General features: G+C 37.4%; 2 protein-coding genes across 5 annotated transcripts in view; one reads left to right on the forward strand and one right to left on the reverse strand.

The window, feature by feature from the left end:
- Positions 1-15,709, reverse strand: part of LOC126473689 (ankyrin repeat and zinc finger domain-containing protein 1-like) — a 111,032-nt gene extending 95,323 nt beyond the window's left edge. The window contains exons 1-2 of the mRNA XM_050100925.1: positions 15,621-15,709; positions 15,154-15,274 (exon numbers count right to left, since the gene is read on the reverse strand). Of these exons, the coding sequence (XP_049956882.1) occupies positions 15,154-15,265 (112 nt within the window). The 5' untranslated portion in view covers positions 15,266-15,274; positions 15,621-15,709. The remainder of the gene's footprint in view (positions 1-15,153; positions 15,275-15,620) is intronic.
- A 29-nt stretch (positions 15,710-15,738) lies between these two features.
- The window catches only part of LOC126473690 (polyglutamine-binding protein 1), a 95,437-nt gene continuing 91,861 nt past the window's right edge, over positions 15,739-19,314 (forward strand). For 2 of the 4 annotated variants that reach the window (XM_050100927.1, XM_050100930.1), the window contains exons 1-2: positions 15,751-15,867; positions 15,955-16,020. In XM_050100927.1, the coding sequence (XP_049956884.1) occupies position 15,867; positions 15,955-16,020 (67 nt within the window). In that variant the 5' untranslated portion in view covers positions 15,751-15,866. Of the gene's footprint in view, positions 15,868-15,954; positions 16,021-19,314 lie in introns of all 4 variants that reach the window. The other 2 variants (XM_050100926.1, XM_050100929.1) reach the window with 2 other exon arrangements.

Genomic DNA, 19,314 nt, shown 5'->3' on the forward strand with positions numbered 1-19,314 from the left:
GCGAGGTGGTCTTCTGGTCTTGACACACGAGCCTTGGGACAAACTTGATGGCAACACGATGCATTCCAAGACGCTGTGTCAGGATTTCATGACATGATCCAATTGAAATGTTACATTCCTCTGCAATCTCTCAGATATTTAGTCTTCCATTGTCACGCACAATTTCATTGACATTCCTGACAGAGCGTCATCGGTAGACATAAATGGGTGTCCTGAATTAGGGTCAACTTTAATTTCTGTCTGGCCATTTTTAATCGATGTGAACCATTCATACTGTAAAGGCTTTTTTGGGTTTCACACAAAATTTAATGGAGATGTGTTGTTCCTCTAACTCTGCTATATCAAAATTCACAAACTGTGCGACACAACACTCTACTCAATACAACACTGAACAATAACTAACAGGCATACAACAATGAAACTTCCAGCAGTTAAATATTAAACACAGGTGTGTGCAGGGATGCCAACCACATTTCGCTCCAACACAACCCTGGTGTGAAATTACTAATGTTCTAGAATTTTTTGAACAGACCTCTCACATGCTGTGCAAAATGAGTTGCCTCTGCTACGACTTTGGAGACCTCACTTCAAGTGTAACTTGACTACCATAACAATTGTGCACTTTGCCCTGATTAATTCTGTCATTACACATAGCATCCCTTTCTTGTGGATCAATATACAAGAAAATTTTTGTCATGCACAAATGAGTTGCGAAGATAATTACATTATTGCTACTGCATGCACCTACCGAGCCCATCATTAAAGAAGTGGGACCATGCATACAAATCCTAGACACAGCTTCATTTTTAAACAATAATCTCTCCTTATTTGAAACAAATAATGGGTTGCATGATCACCACACTAGTACCAGTGGTAACATTTATCTAACAAGCCAGAGAGCAAGTAAATGCCATTACAGTGTGACATACATAGGTGTCATACTCTATAAAAAAATGATCTTGTTCATACAATAATAATAGGAACTACCTCAGGTGAAAAGTCGCCAGTGTAATGCTCCAGCACTATTTTTATTCTGTTGCTGAATTTATGGAGACCAATTTATGTCAAATATAATTCCAATTTTTTCCACAATGCAATAATCTTGAATCTTATGGAAGTTAATTCTAAATTAATTTTATGATGATATGTGTAATGCATACTCTGTCCTCTACAGCACAAATACATTTAACAACTAATGTAACAAAAATATATTTGATCACAGTTTTTTGCAGTTCATACATACTTTTTGAAAATTACTGTAACAAAAAGGTATACGCTACATCAACAATTGCGTATCCCCGATCACGAACATGTTTTTGTGGATAAATACATAAAAATAATCACATTATACATGGTTCAGATCTCCACTATGAAAGAAAAGTAAGTACACAAGAAGGAATAAGCTTGCATACAACAGAACAATACAGCATACCACACTGGGCCTTCCACAGGGGAACAAATTGGTAAATATATTTAGGAAATTCTCATGCTGCCTCCCTACAGTACATGTCTGGCTCCTCACAGTTACTACATACTTGGCTTTGTCAGGAATTATTTGTGAGAAGGACAGTACATCATCAGTGAGGCCTAACCTCATGTGCATTTTCACTAAAGAAGTATCTCCAAAATTCAGAACTGTACTTCAAGCAAACTGAAATGACTGGCAAAACTTACTGAAAATTAATAAACATACTACATTTCCTGGTATGTAAGCAGACAAGACAACATTTTTAAGCAATTTTCCGCTTTTTCCATATGCCTGTTACCCCACAGTGAATCCTCTATTTGGTTAGTATTGATCGACCCTTACATGTACACACAATATGATCTCTCTACACACATTCAAATTACAAATTTGCAACTTTCGTAAGTTCTTGAGGTAATTCCAATATATTTCAGTTCAAAATACAATTTTTCACTCCATAGTTGTAACTTTCTTGATACACAGCCTTTCTATCATTCCACACTTTAAAGAATACAAGATTTTGTAATGTTTCTTGGAAATAATGAACTTATAGATACCGTCAATATGCCTTGACCAATGTCAACATCGAAATGGCAGACATAAACCACTATGGAAATTTAATATGAATAAAATAAGAGCCAGAACTTAAATTACAGTATTTAACCCATTTGCGGGCCATGGGGATATGTTCCTCACTGAATGTATTTCTTTACAGCATTGTGTTAATACACACTTCTGTACGCTCCTGGCATATAGTGGCAGTCCGCTGCACCAGCTGCAGTTTCTGTTTGTTGTGAAATATGGCCTTCAAGACAATGGAAAGTATATATCCCACCAAACAATGGTGTTTTAATGATTCTTTGGAAGTATGGTTACCACCAAAGTAGTTTCTGGAAGGATCTTGGGAAGAATTTTTACCACAAAATTAATCTTGTCATTTGTGGTCCTTGGGAAGCATACTTACCATCAGATTAGAGGTATCCTGAAGTTTTTGGGACTATGTCTTCCATCTTGTTGTAGTACACTGCACCAGGTGTGTGTGTAAACCACTACAATGGTCAGTTTTTGTTTGTTATGGGACCAACTGTTGTCAGAATACATTGCTTTGCTTCTGCAATATACATTATTGTGACCCATATCAGCTCATACGTTTATGGCGCGATAAAGTTTCTAGCATTGTTTTCACGTTGTGGTAAGTAAACTTTAATACTGGTATCAAATATTTTTAAAATAAAAGAAAACATAAAATACTGTTCATTATTTTTATATGTAATGGCAACACATAACAGCTCACAAAAGAGAAATGGGAAATCCATTTACCACCATAGTTTTAACACTTCACAAAGGTGCCAAGGTGACATATGTACCACCATAGCTTTTGGTCCTAAATCATAAATATAAAATAATCAAAAAATAAAATATAGTCAGTTGATCATAATCAATTGATTGGATAGCAAAAAATATTATCTTTGCAGAGTTGCTACAAAAAATGTGCCCACCAAAGGGTAGTCTGCAACTTCCATAACAGTTCTTATTGAAGATACAATCTTCTGGGTTATGAGACAGTGTCATGTACAAATTATAGTTCTTCTCATGAAATCAATTGGCTTTACCAACACACAACAGTCACCTTCCAACCTAACCTAGATATCAGGATATACTATATATCAGTCTGTCACTATAACCTAAACTCCAAACAATAAATAAGAAGCAAAATAAATATTATCAGCATTCTGTTCTATGCTAAGAGACTGATGCACTCCGGGTTAAAAAAAAAAAGGAAAAAAACACAGAAATGTGAATGAGTAAAAGTTAGTAGAAATTCAAACGTCTACAAAAGATCAATGTGCAAAGCATATGACAACTTCCACCATCATATCTTACAAGTGAAGATCTTGCTAAGAACCGGAGCAAATTATGGTCCTATGTAAAATCACAGGTGAAACGCTCCTATCCACTCACTCGTAAACTTGTCCAATGTGGCAATATAAGACAGCAAAAGGAAAGCTGAAGTTTTAAATTTCACACTGAACAAACAATTTCAACAGGAGAATCAAACAGGCATACAATTGTTTGACCATCTAGCAGACTCCTGTGTGGAGGACAAATTAAGAGGCATTACTGGCATTGAGAAATGAATGACAGAGTTGAAAACAAGTAAGTCGCCAGGTCAGGTCCACATGTAATCCCATTTCAATTTTACAGAGAGCACTCTACAGCGTTAGCCCCTTACTTTGCTTGCATTTACCATGGATTGTTCATGCAGTACAAAGAGCCAAGTGAATGAAAAAAGTGCTGATAACTGCTTTATATAAGAAGGGTAGAACAATGGACCTGTAAAATTATAGACCAAGATCCTTAATATTGATTTGTTGTAGAATCTTGAACAAGGATCAAGTTGGAATACATTAAATTTGCTTGAGACAGAAAATCTTCTGTCCACAAATCAGCACAGATTTAGAAACACTGCTTCCGCAACACACTATTTGCCCTCTTCTCACTTGAAACCCTGCATAACATGGATGGAGAGCAACAGGCAAATTCCATATTCCGAAATTTCCATAATGTGTGTGACTCGGCGTCACACTGCAAGCTGTTAACAAAGGTTCAAGAATACGGAATAGGTTCTCAGACACATGAGTGGTTCGAAGATGTAGAACCCATTACACTGTCCTGGATGGCGAGTGTTCATCAGAGCCATCAAAGGTATCGTCAGGAGAGATCCATGAAAATTTGATAGGACCAGTCCTGTTCTCTACATAAATAAATGATTAACAGGTAGGGGAGCAGCAATCTGTGACTTTTTGCTAATTTTGCTACTAATTCAAAGCATTAGTATACAGAGTGTTGTCATTGAGGGACTGTAGGGGTGTGCAGGATGATTTTGACAATTTCTATTTTGTGTGATGGAAGGCAGCTTGCTCGAAATGTAGAAAGATGTAAGTTACTGTAGGTCAGCAGGAAAACCGTTCCAATGCAGCATTAGTAGTGTGCTGTTGGACACTTCCTTTCTGAGCTAACTATGACTTTCATCTCAATAGCAATTTGATAAAGAAGAAGAACACAGTTTCACTTTGGTTAAAATTCATATGAAATTACAAAGAATGCCTTAAGTGTCAAGTTGTGATTGTTTGGTTTCACAGAAAATCAAATGAAAATAAAGACATAGTGTTTTGTTTAGAACTTGTATATTCAGCATTGTTGGGTATTCAAACCAAATTTTGGGTTGATAATGCCTTTGCTTTTTAATACTGCACATAATGTGCAAAATGTTCTCTCTGTATCAGCTTATTCATGCAGAAGACTAAAGTCACATATTCATCACGAACAGCAAGCAGCAGGCCTCAACTAACTGGATCAACATTACATCTAAACTCTGCAAGATATCATGAGGTGCATGGCAGAGGCTACTTCCCATTGTACCAGATATTAGTGTTTCTTCCTGATCCATTCACATATGGAGTGTGTGAAGAATGACTGTTTGAATGCCTCTGTGCGTACAGTAATTATTCTAATCTTATGCTCACAATCCCTTTGTGAGTAATACATAGGGGGTTGTAGTATACCCCTAGAGTGATCATTTAAAAACAGTTCTTGAAACTTCATTAATAGACTTTCTCGGGATAGATTACGTCAGTCTTCAAGAGTCTGCCAGTTCAATTCCTTCAGTGTCTCTGTGACATTCTCCCACAGATTAAACAAACCTGTGACCATTCGTGCTGCCCTTCTCTGTATACATTCAAATTTCTTGTTAGTCCTATCTGGTACAGGTCCCACACACTTGAGCATTATTCCAGAACTGGTTGCACGAGTAGACTGATTGCACTTCACCAGTATTCTACCAAGAAACAGAAGTCTACCATCTGCATTACCCATGAATGAATCTATACGATCGTTCCATTTCATATCCTGACGAAGTGTTACACCCAGGTATTTGTACGAGTTGGCCGATTCCAACAGTGACTCACTGATATTATAGTGATAGAATATTATATTTTTTCATTCTGTGAAGTGCAAAATTTTACTGTTCTGAACATTTAGAGCAAGTTCCCAATCTTTGCACCATTTTGAAATCTTATCAAGATCTGACTGAATAATTATGAAGCTTCTCTCAGATAGTAATTCATTATAGACAACTGCATTATCTGTAAAACACCTGATTTTACTATTAATATTGCCTACAAGGTCATTAATACCTAAGATGAAGAGCAAAGCTTCCAACACACTTCCCTGGGGCACACCTGAAGTTATTTCTATATCAGCTAGTTACAGTATATGACATAGCTCCATGCATAATGCAAAAGAGTCCTTCAAAGCAGAGTGTTCAATTAATGAGTTAACAACTGAAAATTTTAGGGAAAGCTTGCAACAGCTAGATTGGGATGAGGTGTACAGCGCACCTGACCTAATTTAAAATTTAACCTATATTGTGATGCCTCTGTGAGTATATTTGAAAACAGTTTCCCTAAGAAAACAGTGAAATGTAATTTTAAGACACCACCTAAAATGCCATGGCTTACTAAAGGAATAAAAATATCTTGTAAACAGAAAAGGGAAATGTACCAGGCAATCAAAAAGTCAGTATAAATTTGAAAACTTAATAAACCACAGAATAATGTAGACAGAGAGGTAAAAGTTGACACACATGCTTGGAATGACATGGGGTTTTATTAGAACAAAAAAAGTGTTGCTATACGCGTGAAAGATCTCTTGCGCACGTCGTTTGGTGATAATCGTGTGCTCAGCCGTCCCTTTCGTCATGCTTGGCCTCCCAGGTCCCCAGACCACAGTCCGTGCGATTATTGGCTTTGGGATTACCTGAAGTCGCAAGTGTATCGTGATCGACCGACATCTCGAGGGATGCTGAAAGACAACATCTGATGCCAATGCCTCACCATAACCCCGGACATGCTTTACAGTGCTGTTCACAACATTATTCCTCGACTACAGCTATTGTTGAGGAATGATGGTGGACATATTGAGCATTTCCTGTAAAGATCATCATCTTTTCTTTGTCTTACTTTGTTATGCTAAATATTGCTATTCTGATCAGATGAAGTGCCATCTGTTGGACATTTTTTGAACTCTTGTATTTTTTTGGTTCTAATAAAACCCCATGTCATTCCAAGCATGTGTATCAATTTGTACCTCTCTATCTATATTATTCTGTAATTTATTCAGTTTTCAAATTTATACTGACTTTTTGATCACCTGGTATCTTATAACTAGGAGCAGTAATGATCCAGAAACCGTGAAACATTATGAAAACTACTGCACTGTATTAAGAAAAGTTATTAAAAAGTCCAGAAGTATGTGCACTACGTCTGAGATTAGCACATCTGACAATAAAATTAAAACAAATTGGAATACTGTTAAAAGGGAAACAGGGCACAGGAAGACTGTATTTCTATCAAACTCTATGAAAAATTTGTTAACAAGTAGTCAGAAGTAGAAAACATTTTTAATAATCATTTTTTAAGTGTTGTAGAGAAAATAGGATCCAACTATTCATTAGAAAATGCAGGATAGTATATGGAAGAGGCAGCACTTATGCAATTTGATAAAATTAAAATTCAATGCACCTCTCCTACTGAAATCATGAAAATAAAAAATTCACTAAAAAGTAAAAGCTCACATGAAATTTATGGCATTTCCAACAGATTACTAAAAGCTTGTTCCCAACAGATAAGTAGGATTCTCAGCCACATATGTAGTAGCTCAATAAAAAAGGACATTTTTCCAGATAAACTGAAATACGCTATTGTTAAACCATTGCATAAAAAAGGGGATAGGTCTGATGCTAACAACTAGCGCCCAACTCACTTCTGACAGCTTTATCCAAAAGTCTTGAAAAAGTGATGTATTCAAGAGTAGCATCATATATTTGTAAAAATGAAGTACAAACAAAATGTCAATTTGGTTTTCAGGAAAGCTTTTCAACAGAATGCTATACATGCTTTCACTGATCAAATATTAAATGCATTGAATAATCGAACATCACCCATATGGATGTTTTGTGATCTGTCAGAGGCTTTTGATTGTGTGAATCATGAAATTCTTCTAGATAAACTTAAGCATTGTGGTATGAGCGGGAGAGTGCACAAACGGTATAGTTCATAATTAATTGGAAGTATGCAGAAGGTTGAAATTAACAGTTCAGATAGTTTGCAAAATTCAGCAGAATCCTCTCACTGGGAAGGTATCAAGAATAGTGTCCCACAAGGTTCAGTCTTGGGTCCATCATTGTTTTTAATATATATTAATGACTTGCCACTCTATATTAATGAAGATGAAAAGCCAGTTCATTTTTCCTTATGATACAAGTATAGTAATCACACCTAACAAACAAGAATCAGCTATGGAAATTGTAAATAATGTCTTTCAGAAAATTATTAAGTGGTTCTACGAAAACAGACTCTCACTAAGTTTTGAGAAAATACAGTACATACAAATCTGTACGGTAAACGGCATAATACCATTTATAAATATAGACTATGAACAGAAGTCTGCTGCAAAGGCATAATATTCAGAATTTCTGGGTGTGTTCTTTGATGAGAAACTGAACTGGAAGAAACACATCTATGGTCTGCTGAAACAGTTAGGTTCAGTTGCTTATGCTATTAGGATTATTGCAAATTTGGGTGATAAACATATCAGTAAATTGGCCTACTATGCCTATTTTCATTCACTACTGTCACATGGCATCATATTTTGGTATAAATCATCATTAAGAGAAAAAGTATTTATTGCACAAATGCATGTAGGGCCTAATCAGAATTATAGCTGGAGCCCACCTAAGATCACTTTGTAGACATTTATTTAAGGAACCCAGGATATTCACAGTACCTTCACAATAAATATATTCACTTATGAATTTTTTTTTATTAATAATCCATCCCAATTCAAAAATAACAGCCAAGTGCATCGCTGTTGTTGTTGTGGTCTTCAGTCCTGAGACTGGTTTGATGCAGCTCTCCATGCTACTCTATCCTGTGCAAGCTTCTTCATCTCCCAGTAATTACTGCAACCTACATCCTTCCGAATCTGCTTAGTGTATCCAACTCTTGGTCTCCCTCTACGATTTCTACCCTCCACGCTGTCCTCAAATACTAAATTGGTGATCCATTGATGCCTCAGAACATGTCCCACCAACTGATCCTGTGCAAGCTTCTTCATCTCCCAGTACTTACTGCAACCTACATCCTTCTGAATCTGCTTAGTGTATTCATCTCTTGGTCTCCCTCTACGATTTCTACCCTCCACGCTGCCCTCCAATACTAAATTGGTGATCCCTTGATGCCTCAGAACATGTCCCACCAACCGATTCCTTCTTCTAGTCAAGTTGTGCCACAAACTCCTCTTCTCCCCAATTCTGTTCAATACCTCCTCATTAGTTATGTGATCTACCCATCTAATCTTCAGCATTCTTCTGTAGCACCACATTTCGAAAGCTTCTATTCTCTTCTTGAGAAGACACACACTACAATGCTAGAATAAAGGACGATCTTCGCTATTCAGAGTTAAAGCTGACTTTGCACAGAAAGGGGTGAACTATGCTGCCACAAAAATCTTTGGTCACTTGCCAAATAGTGTTAGAAATCTGACAGATAGCCAACCAACATTTAAAAACAAATTAAAAGAATTTCTGAATGACAACTCCTCCTACTCAATAGATGAATTTTTAGATATGAAGTAAAGAAAAATTAATGTGTAAACAAAACTTTTGTTAAAGTGACACGTTCCACATCATTATGAAATGTCGTATTCATGATCTATGGAACAAGTATTAATGTATGCATGTATGTATCTGTGTATGACAGTAATTCTATATCCAAGATACATGCTGCATCCTATCTACCAAAAAGTCCTCAATACTTTAACAAATCTCACTCCAGTCACAAATTTCACGTGATACCCTATATGATCATACTTTTGACAGTAAGTATAGGTGCGATACCAAGTCAAATACTATTCAGAAATCAAGAAATGCTGCATCTACCTGGTTGTCTTGATCCAAAGGTTTCAGTATGTCATGGGAGAAAGGTGTAGGTTGGATTTCATATGATCGATGTTTTCAAAATCCATGCTTGTTGGCAATGAGGAAGTAATTCTGTTCAAGATAAGTAATTATGTTTGAGCTCAGAATATCTTCTAAGATTCTACAACACATTGATGATAAGGATACTGGATGGTAGTTTTGTAGATCACTTCTGCTACGCTTCTTGTACATAGGTGTTACCTGTGCCTTTTTCCAAGCACTAAGCATGCTTTTTTGTTCGAGGAATCTACGACAGATTATAGTTAGAAGCTGGACTAACTCAACTGCAAATTCAGCAGAGAATCTGACAGGTATTTCATCAGGGCCTGGAGCTCTGTTCAACTTTAATGATTTCAGCTGTTTCTCAACACCACTGATACGAATACTTCTTTCATTCACCTTTTTAGTATCACTAGGATTAAATTGGGAGAATTCTCCTGTGTTTTCCTTTATAAAGAAATGTTCGAAAATGGAGTTAAACATTTCAGCTTTTGCTTTGCTGCCCTCAGTTTCAGTTCCTGCTTCATTCACTAGGAACCGGACACTAACTTTGGTGCCACTAACACAGCCTTTACATATGATCAGAATATCTTTGGGTTCTGCGAAAGATCACCTGGCAATATTCTGCCATGGTAGTCACTGAAGGCATCACACATTGCTCCTTTGACAGCCAAACCATGCTGTTTCATTCAGCATCTCTCTACCTATAGCTCCATGCTTTGTTTTACACCTATTACGCAGTAATCTCTGTTTCTTTAGAAGTTTCTTTACAGTGACTGTGTACCATGGAGGTTCCCTCCCACTATGAACTGTTCTAGTGGGAACATTCAGTGCTTGGTCAACTACGTATTCTTTTAAACTTAAGCCAGAGTTACTCTACATGCTCCTGACTTTTGCTGAACATTTCAAGTTCTTCACCGAGATATGACACTACTGATTTTTCATCTATGTTATTTAACATATACAGGGTTATTACAAATGATTGAAGCGATTTCACAGCTCTACAATAACTTTATTATTTGAGATATTTTCACAATGCTTTGCACACACATACAAAAACTCAAAAAGTTTTTTTAGGCATTCACAAATGTTCGATATGTGCCCCTTTAGTGATTCAGCAGACATCAAGCCGATAATCTAGTTCCTCCCACACTCGGCGCAGCATGTCCCCATCAATGAGTTCGAAAGCATCGTTGATGCGAGCTCGCAGTTCTGGCACGTTTCTTGGTAGAGGAGGTTTAAACACAGAATCTTTCACATAACCCCACAGAAAGAAATCGCATGGGGTTAAGTCGGGAGAGCGTGGAGGCCATGACATGAATTGCTGATCATGATCTCCACCACGACTGATCCATCTGTTTTCCAATCTCCTGTTTAAGAAATGCCGAACATCATGATGGAAGTGTGGTGGAGCACCATCATGTTGAAAGATGAAAATAGCTCCCTGCTTGCTTTATTCGTCGACTTCCGCGGGCTACGCGTGAAACTTGCCCGCACGCGTTCAACCGTTTCTTCGCTCACTGCAGGCCGACCCGTTGATTTCCCCTTACAGAGGCATTCAGAAGCTTTAAACTGCGCATACCATCACCAAATGGAGTTAGCAGTTGGTGGATCTCTGTTGAACTTTGTCCTGAAGTGTCGTTGCACTGTTATGACTGACTGATGTGAGTCCATTTCAAGCACGACATACGCTTTCTCGGCTCCTGTCGCCATTTTGTCTCACTGCGCTCTCGAGCGCTCTGGCGGCAGAAACCTGAAGTGCGGCTTCAGCCGAACAAAACTTTATGAGTTTTTCTACGTATCTGTAGTGTGTCGTGACCATATGTCAATGAATGGAGCTACAGTGAATTTATGAAATCACTTCAATCATTTGTAATAGCCCTGTATATCTTTCCGCTTGTTTTAGTTGTCCTTTCTACTTTCGTAATTGTTGTTGAAACAACCATGTCATGGTCACTGATATCAGTTTTGATGTGGACATCCTCAAAAGATTTTGTTTGTTGCCATTTGATCCAATATATTTCCATCATGAGTGTGGTTCCTAACTACATGCTCTAGGTAGTTTTCAGAGTAGGCATTTAGTTAAGATTCACAGGATGTCTTATCATGCCCACCACTAACATTAATTTTTCCAATTAATTGTTTGATGATCAAAGTCTCCACCAATGATCACAGAATGATTGGGAAACTTATGTACACGTGAACTGAGGTTTTTTGTGAATTTTTCGATTACATCAGGAGATGTGTCTAGTCAGTGATAGAAGGATCCAATTATCATTGATGCAATTATGATTGGGTGCTTTTACACAAAGCATTAATTTTAGTATCTTTGGACATTAAGAAGGATTCAAACCGTGAGTTTCAAAGAATGATTGTGGCGGGTCAAAGAAGCAAAATTCCCAACTGGCAGCAAAACAGTAATTGGAAACTTGGTAACAGTGAGTTTAAGCCAGTTACCGGTACTATTTTGTACATATTAATAACAGTCTGGACCTGGTTGGGACAGTGTGATGTTTGTCACGTGGCTTGGAGGGAATCCCATCAAGAAGCTCCTCTGTTCAACAAGCTGGAGTGGCCATCTCTAGGTAAAACATCTACTCACTCATAGATTTCTCACTTACGAAACATTCTGTTTCTTTTGCACTTGAACCCAAGAATCATCAGAATAATGGGCATCACTGATGCTCCATAATTAAGAAAGATGGAGGCTCTGGTTCAGGAAGTGTATAATACATTATTAGTTCACACATCATGGGCCTTTGTATAATTTAACAGGATACTTTGACTTCGACCTCTGATTTTCAGTTAATATTAATATTCATATCAAACAGTGGCTTTTCCAGTGTAGAAACCTGATAGTGTTCTCTGAAATCAAGATGGTTACATAACACAATGTATTAACTTTTCTCATTATATACAGGCCTTCACTATACAATTTGGCTGCTTGCAGCCTTTATACTGTGTAACTTGACTTATTCCACATCCTTGACTTGCCGTCTTTTAAAATGGGATTAAGTGAACATGGTATATGAATGAATGCAGTCCCGTGAACGAGCTATCAGAAGTAAACAAATTGACAATTTAATTTATCACCAAATTTTACGAACTTCAATAAATTCTCACATTATATTGAAGTATTTACTATTAACCTCCCATATTTCTTCAGTATGAGTTAATACATCATAAGATGCACAAATGGTCAACCTGTTTAGGAGTAGAAATACTTTGTAAGCTACAAAAAGACTAACGTTCAATGTCACCAGCCATTCTAATAAATTTCGATTGATCATCAAACAAATTTTGGCCAGACTACAAGAACATTTTTCTTCCTTAATAGCTGTAACTGCATATATGTCTGACAGAACTAATTTTAAATTAAAAACTGAGCAGTATCATCCCAGATAATAAAATTTATTTACAATGGAGCATCTGCTGTGAAACTACACTACATTTTTTGGTTGTGGTAATGACATAGACCTACATGCTGTAGGGTCTCATTTATTTTATGTGAACCACCTCTCAGAACATAATCTGAATCTGGTTTTGGATGTCTTTATATTGGACCAGTTACATCAGATGAATACAACAATGTAGGAAGCTATTAAACTAGTTAACGCAATAAATATTAATTTTATCAACAATAACCACAAGACAGAAGTTTTCTTCAATTGATTATTTGTAAAAATTAAAATTGTACTTACAAGTCAAAATATTTTCTGTAGATAGTGCTGCAGTGCATCAAAGCACTTAAAGAATTGGCATCATGAAAGTAGCACATGACAAGTGAGGATATAGCAGAATGTTAGATATGAGTCGTCAGCTTTGACCAATGACACAGAAAACGTGTGCAAATGCCGTACACAATATGGTAACTGTAATGTGGCCTTACTGGTGATTTATTCAAATGAGCTAAGCTACAGATCAGTCTGTTACCACAACCAGGGTTTTTTAGCGTCACATTCATTGGCTTCGCCATCTCACAATCAAACTATCACATTCCAGCATAACCTATCACTTGTGTTAAGCTACAGATCAATCTGTTACCACAACCAGAATTTTTTTTTATATCACTAACAACAAAGTGGTGAAAACATGGAGCAAAAGGTGAGATGACAGCATACATTAACATTACATTACTGGTCAAACCTGACAACTCATACCAGAATTCCCCTTGACACAAAGATGCTATAATAAAAAACTTGATGTAGTGGTAATTCATGTCTTGAAGTGTATGATGATTCATTTATTAAGTTATTTCTGTATTATAAACTAGTTACACGAATTTTCAATGTACTTACCAACCCAATTTTCTGATAAAAGTGTCGCAAATGATTGCCCTACATAATAAGCAGAAAATGAACACCTAAACTGCTATAAATGTATAGAACTATTACTTCTATAATGTATAACATGTAGGACTACATATAATACGGAAACACTATCTACTGTAATAGCTAGAATCAAGGCCAGTATCATCTTGTCCATTGTACTACATATGATCAATGGACAACTAAGTAAGTAAGTAAGTAAGTAAATAAATAAATAAAACTTGCTTGTTTCTTGGTTTTCTTATTATGCTATTCAAATGCTCTCCATCTGCTGTAAAATACTGTACTTAGTAATTACATGAGTGTACTGATAAATAGTTAATGAGTAGCAATTATAAAGCAATTTGTGGCAGGGTTTTATACACAATAAACATTGTTGGGACTAGTGCAGCAGGGGATACAACCCGTCGGCTTTGGACAATGACGTCACAAGTGGCCAATCGAGAAGCGATTCTTCTTAGTGTTGTAGCCCCCTTCAGTGGCTGATAAGTGTTTTTTGGCTTAAAAAAAAAAAAACTCACGAGATAGAATAAACAGATCCACTTTATTAAGCAATCAGTAAAAAAACGAAACTGAAACATAACAGCAAAAGCGAAAATGGTAAACTGCTCTCTGGCGGCTTGTGACGTCCTTGTCCAAAGCCGACGGGTTGTATCCCCTGCTGCACTAGACCCACATTGTTTACTATAGCTGTAGGGTATCCAGAGCACAAATATTCACACAATTTACAAGTGTGAACAATATTACATACATAACTTAATTGCAATTCCCGAATATTGCCAATTTACTATCTTGTATTTGTAGGCAAGTTCTTAAAAATACTTTTCAACAAAAATAAAGTGTTTCAGAGTGGGATGCACAACTCACTGGAAATTATTTTTACATCTTATATTTTGAGAATGAAGGTTATGATTAATTTGAAACTGTCTCTTATAATTTGTCATGAATATCGCAACATTTACGCCATATATGTAATAATATGTAAGTGTAAGAATTTCTAGTTTCTCCAAAGAGATCTTTGCACAAGGTTTAGGTGTCATTTGCAAATAATATTCTTATCGGTGGTGTCCATTCCCTGTTTGTGCCACAATATTAAATACAAGTACAACGCACATATACAAAGAAAGAACAAATCCACAATACAACACCAAAAAATAAAGAACAAAGCTGCGAGGCTCTAATTGTATGGCAAAATTGAGTAATGACGATTACCAATGGGAAACTTACGTTCCCTAGTTTCTGGCTGTTACAGTTATATCGGAGAGAAGTAGAAATAAAATAAAACAATGAAAGCAGTTGTATATGTAGCATGTTTTCCTTACTTCTTTCATCTTCAATGGCTGAATCTGATTTCATACATTTGGCCACTTTCAGCCCCTGAATAACACGGGGTGTATTCTCAATATCATAAATTTTGTACGTTTTATGCTCCATTTTTTGACGCTGTAAATATGAAAGACACATTAATAGCTTACTATTCTCACAATGTGATGCAACAGCTGGAAGTGAACAACTATCATAAATATGGTTGGAATTATAGCGATTCTGCAACATCATAGGATGATATAGCACTATTCAAATATGACACTATATGTGTATCAATAATATAATATTGTTTTCAACATCACTGTACTTGTGGATTACAGACGTCATATTTCAATGTGACATATATGTCACACAGCCAAATATGAAAGCTTCTAAAAATTTAAACCGACTGTTTACTTCCAACTCCTTAATCACTTAAAACAATCACAAAAACTAACAAGCAGGTATTTGTTAAATTACTTACACCACACGTGCAACACGTCCTCTCTCTTACGAAAAGGAAAACAACGCTGACGGCAGTTAGCAATTGAATATTAAGATCTGTGGGGCAGTGATCAGTATTATCTTTGGCTTAGAAACTTGTTTTGTTTGCATCTTTCTTGTGCCGTGTAGTGATTTGTTTGTATGAGGCTGTGAGAGTGTTGTGAGAGCGAGTTGAAATTAATTCTTTATTTAGAGAGTAAGGCAGTATTCGATAAATAATACAACGAGTAATACGTGTACAATTTCGTTACATTATTTTTTTATACATCGCTCAGTTGTAGAACGGGTTGTATTTACTACTTATTGTCTTTCAGTGCCTTTGCCACAAAAGTTGGCCCTTCGCCTAGCAAAAAGAGGCCTGTTATCCACAAATGACGTTGGTAAGAAGAGATGATAATTATTTAAGTTGATAATGTATTCGTAATTGCAAATAGTTATAAATGCAATGGATCCGTCTAGCAGTAAATGATTATTAAGGTCTCTGCTACCTATGTAGTAATGTCGTGCAACCGTGCTTATATCGCTATAGGTGTAGACCATTTCTGATTTATTTCGTGAGGATTTTTGTGCAGACGTCACAAATAATAGTAAAACCACCTTTATACATGTACATCTATACTCTGCAAGCTACCGTGAGATGTATGGCAGAGGGCACGTCCCATTGTACCAGTTGTTAAGGTTTCTTCGTGCTCCATTCACGTAGGAAACGCGGGAAGAATAATTGGTTGATGGTGGTGGTGGTGGTGGTGGTTAGTGTTTAACGTCCCGTCGACAACGAGGTCATTAGAGACGGAGCGCAAGCTCGGGTTAGGGAAGGATTGGGAAGGAAATCGGCCGTGCCCTTTCAAAGGAACCATCTCGGCATTCGCCTGAAACGATTTAGGGAAATCACGGAAAACCTAAATCAGGATGGCCGGAGACGGGATTGAACCGTCGTCCTCCCGAATGCGAGTCCAGTGTGCTAACCACTGCGCCACCTCGCTCCTAATAATTGGTTGAATGCCTCTATTTGTGCAGTAGTTATTCTAATCTTATCCTCACAATCCCTGTGTGAGCGATACGTGGGAGATGGTAGTATATCCCCAGAGTAATCATTTAAAGCCGGTTCTTGAAACATCTTTAATAGACTTTCTCAGGGTAGTTTAAACCTGCCCTCAAGAGTCTGTCAGTTCGTTTCCTTCAGTATCTCTGTGGCACACTCTCAAAGATTAAACAAACCTGTGACTATTCATGCTGCCCTTTTCTGTATATGTTCAGTATTGCCTGTTAGTCCTATCTGGTACAGGTCCCACTTGCTTACACACACACACACACACACACACACACACACACACACACACACACACACACAAATACAGAAGCGTCCGATGCCACCCGTCTGCTTTGACCCATGACGTAACAAATATGGCGGAAACGACCATTCACTACGACTCCAATATGGCGCCTATGACATCATCACGTATACATGACCACAAACACGAAACTACATTGAAAATCCAGCAGACACACACATTCCACAAAAAACCTAATGAAACTAACGGGACAAGCATGGGAAATTGGTGGTTTTTGGGTGGGGACAAAGTAAATATAAACAAATTTTGACACACACCACCACACCAAACCACACAAGACGACGAAAAAAACAGACAACACAAAACTCACCAAATTCCATTAAACGCAATATCCTGTGGAATTGGACACTTCCCTTGACCTATATTGCTCAACAGCAGCTCCCGATCCCACAAATTGGAATCGAGCACATCCCTTGACCTATATAGCTCAACATCAGCACCCGATCCCACAAATAACACTTCCGTTGTCCTATATAACTCAACAGCAGCTCCCGATACCACAAATTGAAATCGAACACTTCCCTTGACCTATATAGCTCAACAGCAACTCCCGATACCGGAACACCCACAGCCACAATCACACATTGGAGTCGAACACTTCCCTTGACCTATATAGGTCAACGGAAACTACCGATACCAAATCATAAAACCCAAAATTACAGCCACGTCCACAATCATCACTACCTCAAAAAAACACAACAAACCAACAAAATTGGAATCGAACACTTCCCTTGACCTGTTATCCTTACGACTTCTCCACATACAGCCGTCCCTGGTTCGAGACGCCTGAACTTTAGTAAGCCTCATTTCTTCACGACATACTGAACACTTCACGAGTTCATCCAAAAATCCGTATAGTTGAAGGACTTTTATTAGAGATGACGCACTGTCCCCCATTATCGCCGACAACCAAAAACTGTTGACCTTGTCAGTCATATCCATACCTTCCAAAGACATAAACAAAGCAATTTACCAAAATTCACAAATGACGAACAGAGAAAGCACAATAACGTCGAAATAACAAAACTAATATCGTTAACTCACTGAAAAATATTCTGCTGAAAGCACAGTCCTGATACTACACACGTGCAGTGCTATCACACAAATGAACCCCATACGCCATGTAACACGCTACCCGTAAACATACCACCAGAGAGAACCACCGACCACAACAATGCGCCACCTAAAAAGCACGCCACACACGCAAACTAAACCAAAAAACATCACCTAACACACCACCAAAGAGCACCACCGATCACATCAAAACAACACCTACAAACACGCCACTCTCACAAACTAAATTTCGCGCCGTCGTGGCGTCACGCACCACAACAGCCTTACATCAAGGGTCAAACCGATGAGTGGGATCGGATGTTTCGGTTGACTTCGCCCGCCCCCCCCCCCCCCCCCCCCCCCCCCCACCACACGTACACTTATGTATATTACAGATCATACACTACAACTTCAGATTGATTCGAAACATGATACAGTATTGTACAGTGCTTGAGACATTCCCCTTAAGACTATTTTGATAAAGGTATAGGCTAAACATTTCCCTGTCAATGCAGAATTCAATTGTGTGTTGAAATCTTACTGCTCACAGTTTGATAGTAAGTTGTGCCAAATCAGACCATTTATCAAGGCTTTGATTTGGTTAAAATTAGCTAAATTTTGTCAAGGTGTTGTAATAACATATATCGTTGCAGTTACTTGCATAAGTTTGTTGATCTATAATAAATATAATCAGTGTTAAAAAATGTAAGGAATATATTGTTAAGCATTTATGCTGCACAAGTAATTCACCAGTTTTCTACAGTGTACTTCATGAACAGATTTTAATGTTCTTTTTTTTTTAAGCATATGTAGGCCTATTTTGTTTTAAGTAGGACTAGGTAATTTCCAAGAATGTTTGGCTATTGAAGCCACGGGCTCCATACGATAGATATGGAATGTGCAATTGTAAATCGATCACGCAACTGTTGTGGCGGGCGTTATGATAAATTATTTGTGAGTTGCTAGGAAAACCCAGGTGATTTATGTTGGTAGCGAGTGGGATGTCTAGTGCTGTTGGCGTTTCTTCAGCTGATTGCCTCATATATAAGAATCTAATTCCATTCTTATACAATGTAAAAAATTGTTTGACTTTTTGTCACAAATATGGACTAATACCCGATGAGGAAAGGAGGGTCTGTGTAGACTTCAGTGGGGCGAAGTGTGTAAAACTTTGCCAGAAGAGTTCTGATACTGAAATACCATTACAATTTCATTGTGGAAAGTGTGAAAGACGAATGACTATCAGGAAGAATACATGGTTTGACTATT

Source organism: Schistocerca serialis, chromosome 4 (genome assembly GCF_023864345.2).
Source record: "Schistocerca serialis cubense isolate TAMUIC-IGC-003099 chromosome 4, iqSchSeri2.2, whole genome shotgun sequence".
Lineage (NCBI taxonomy): Eukaryota > Metazoa > Arthropoda > Insecta > Orthoptera > Acrididae > Schistocerca > Schistocerca serialis.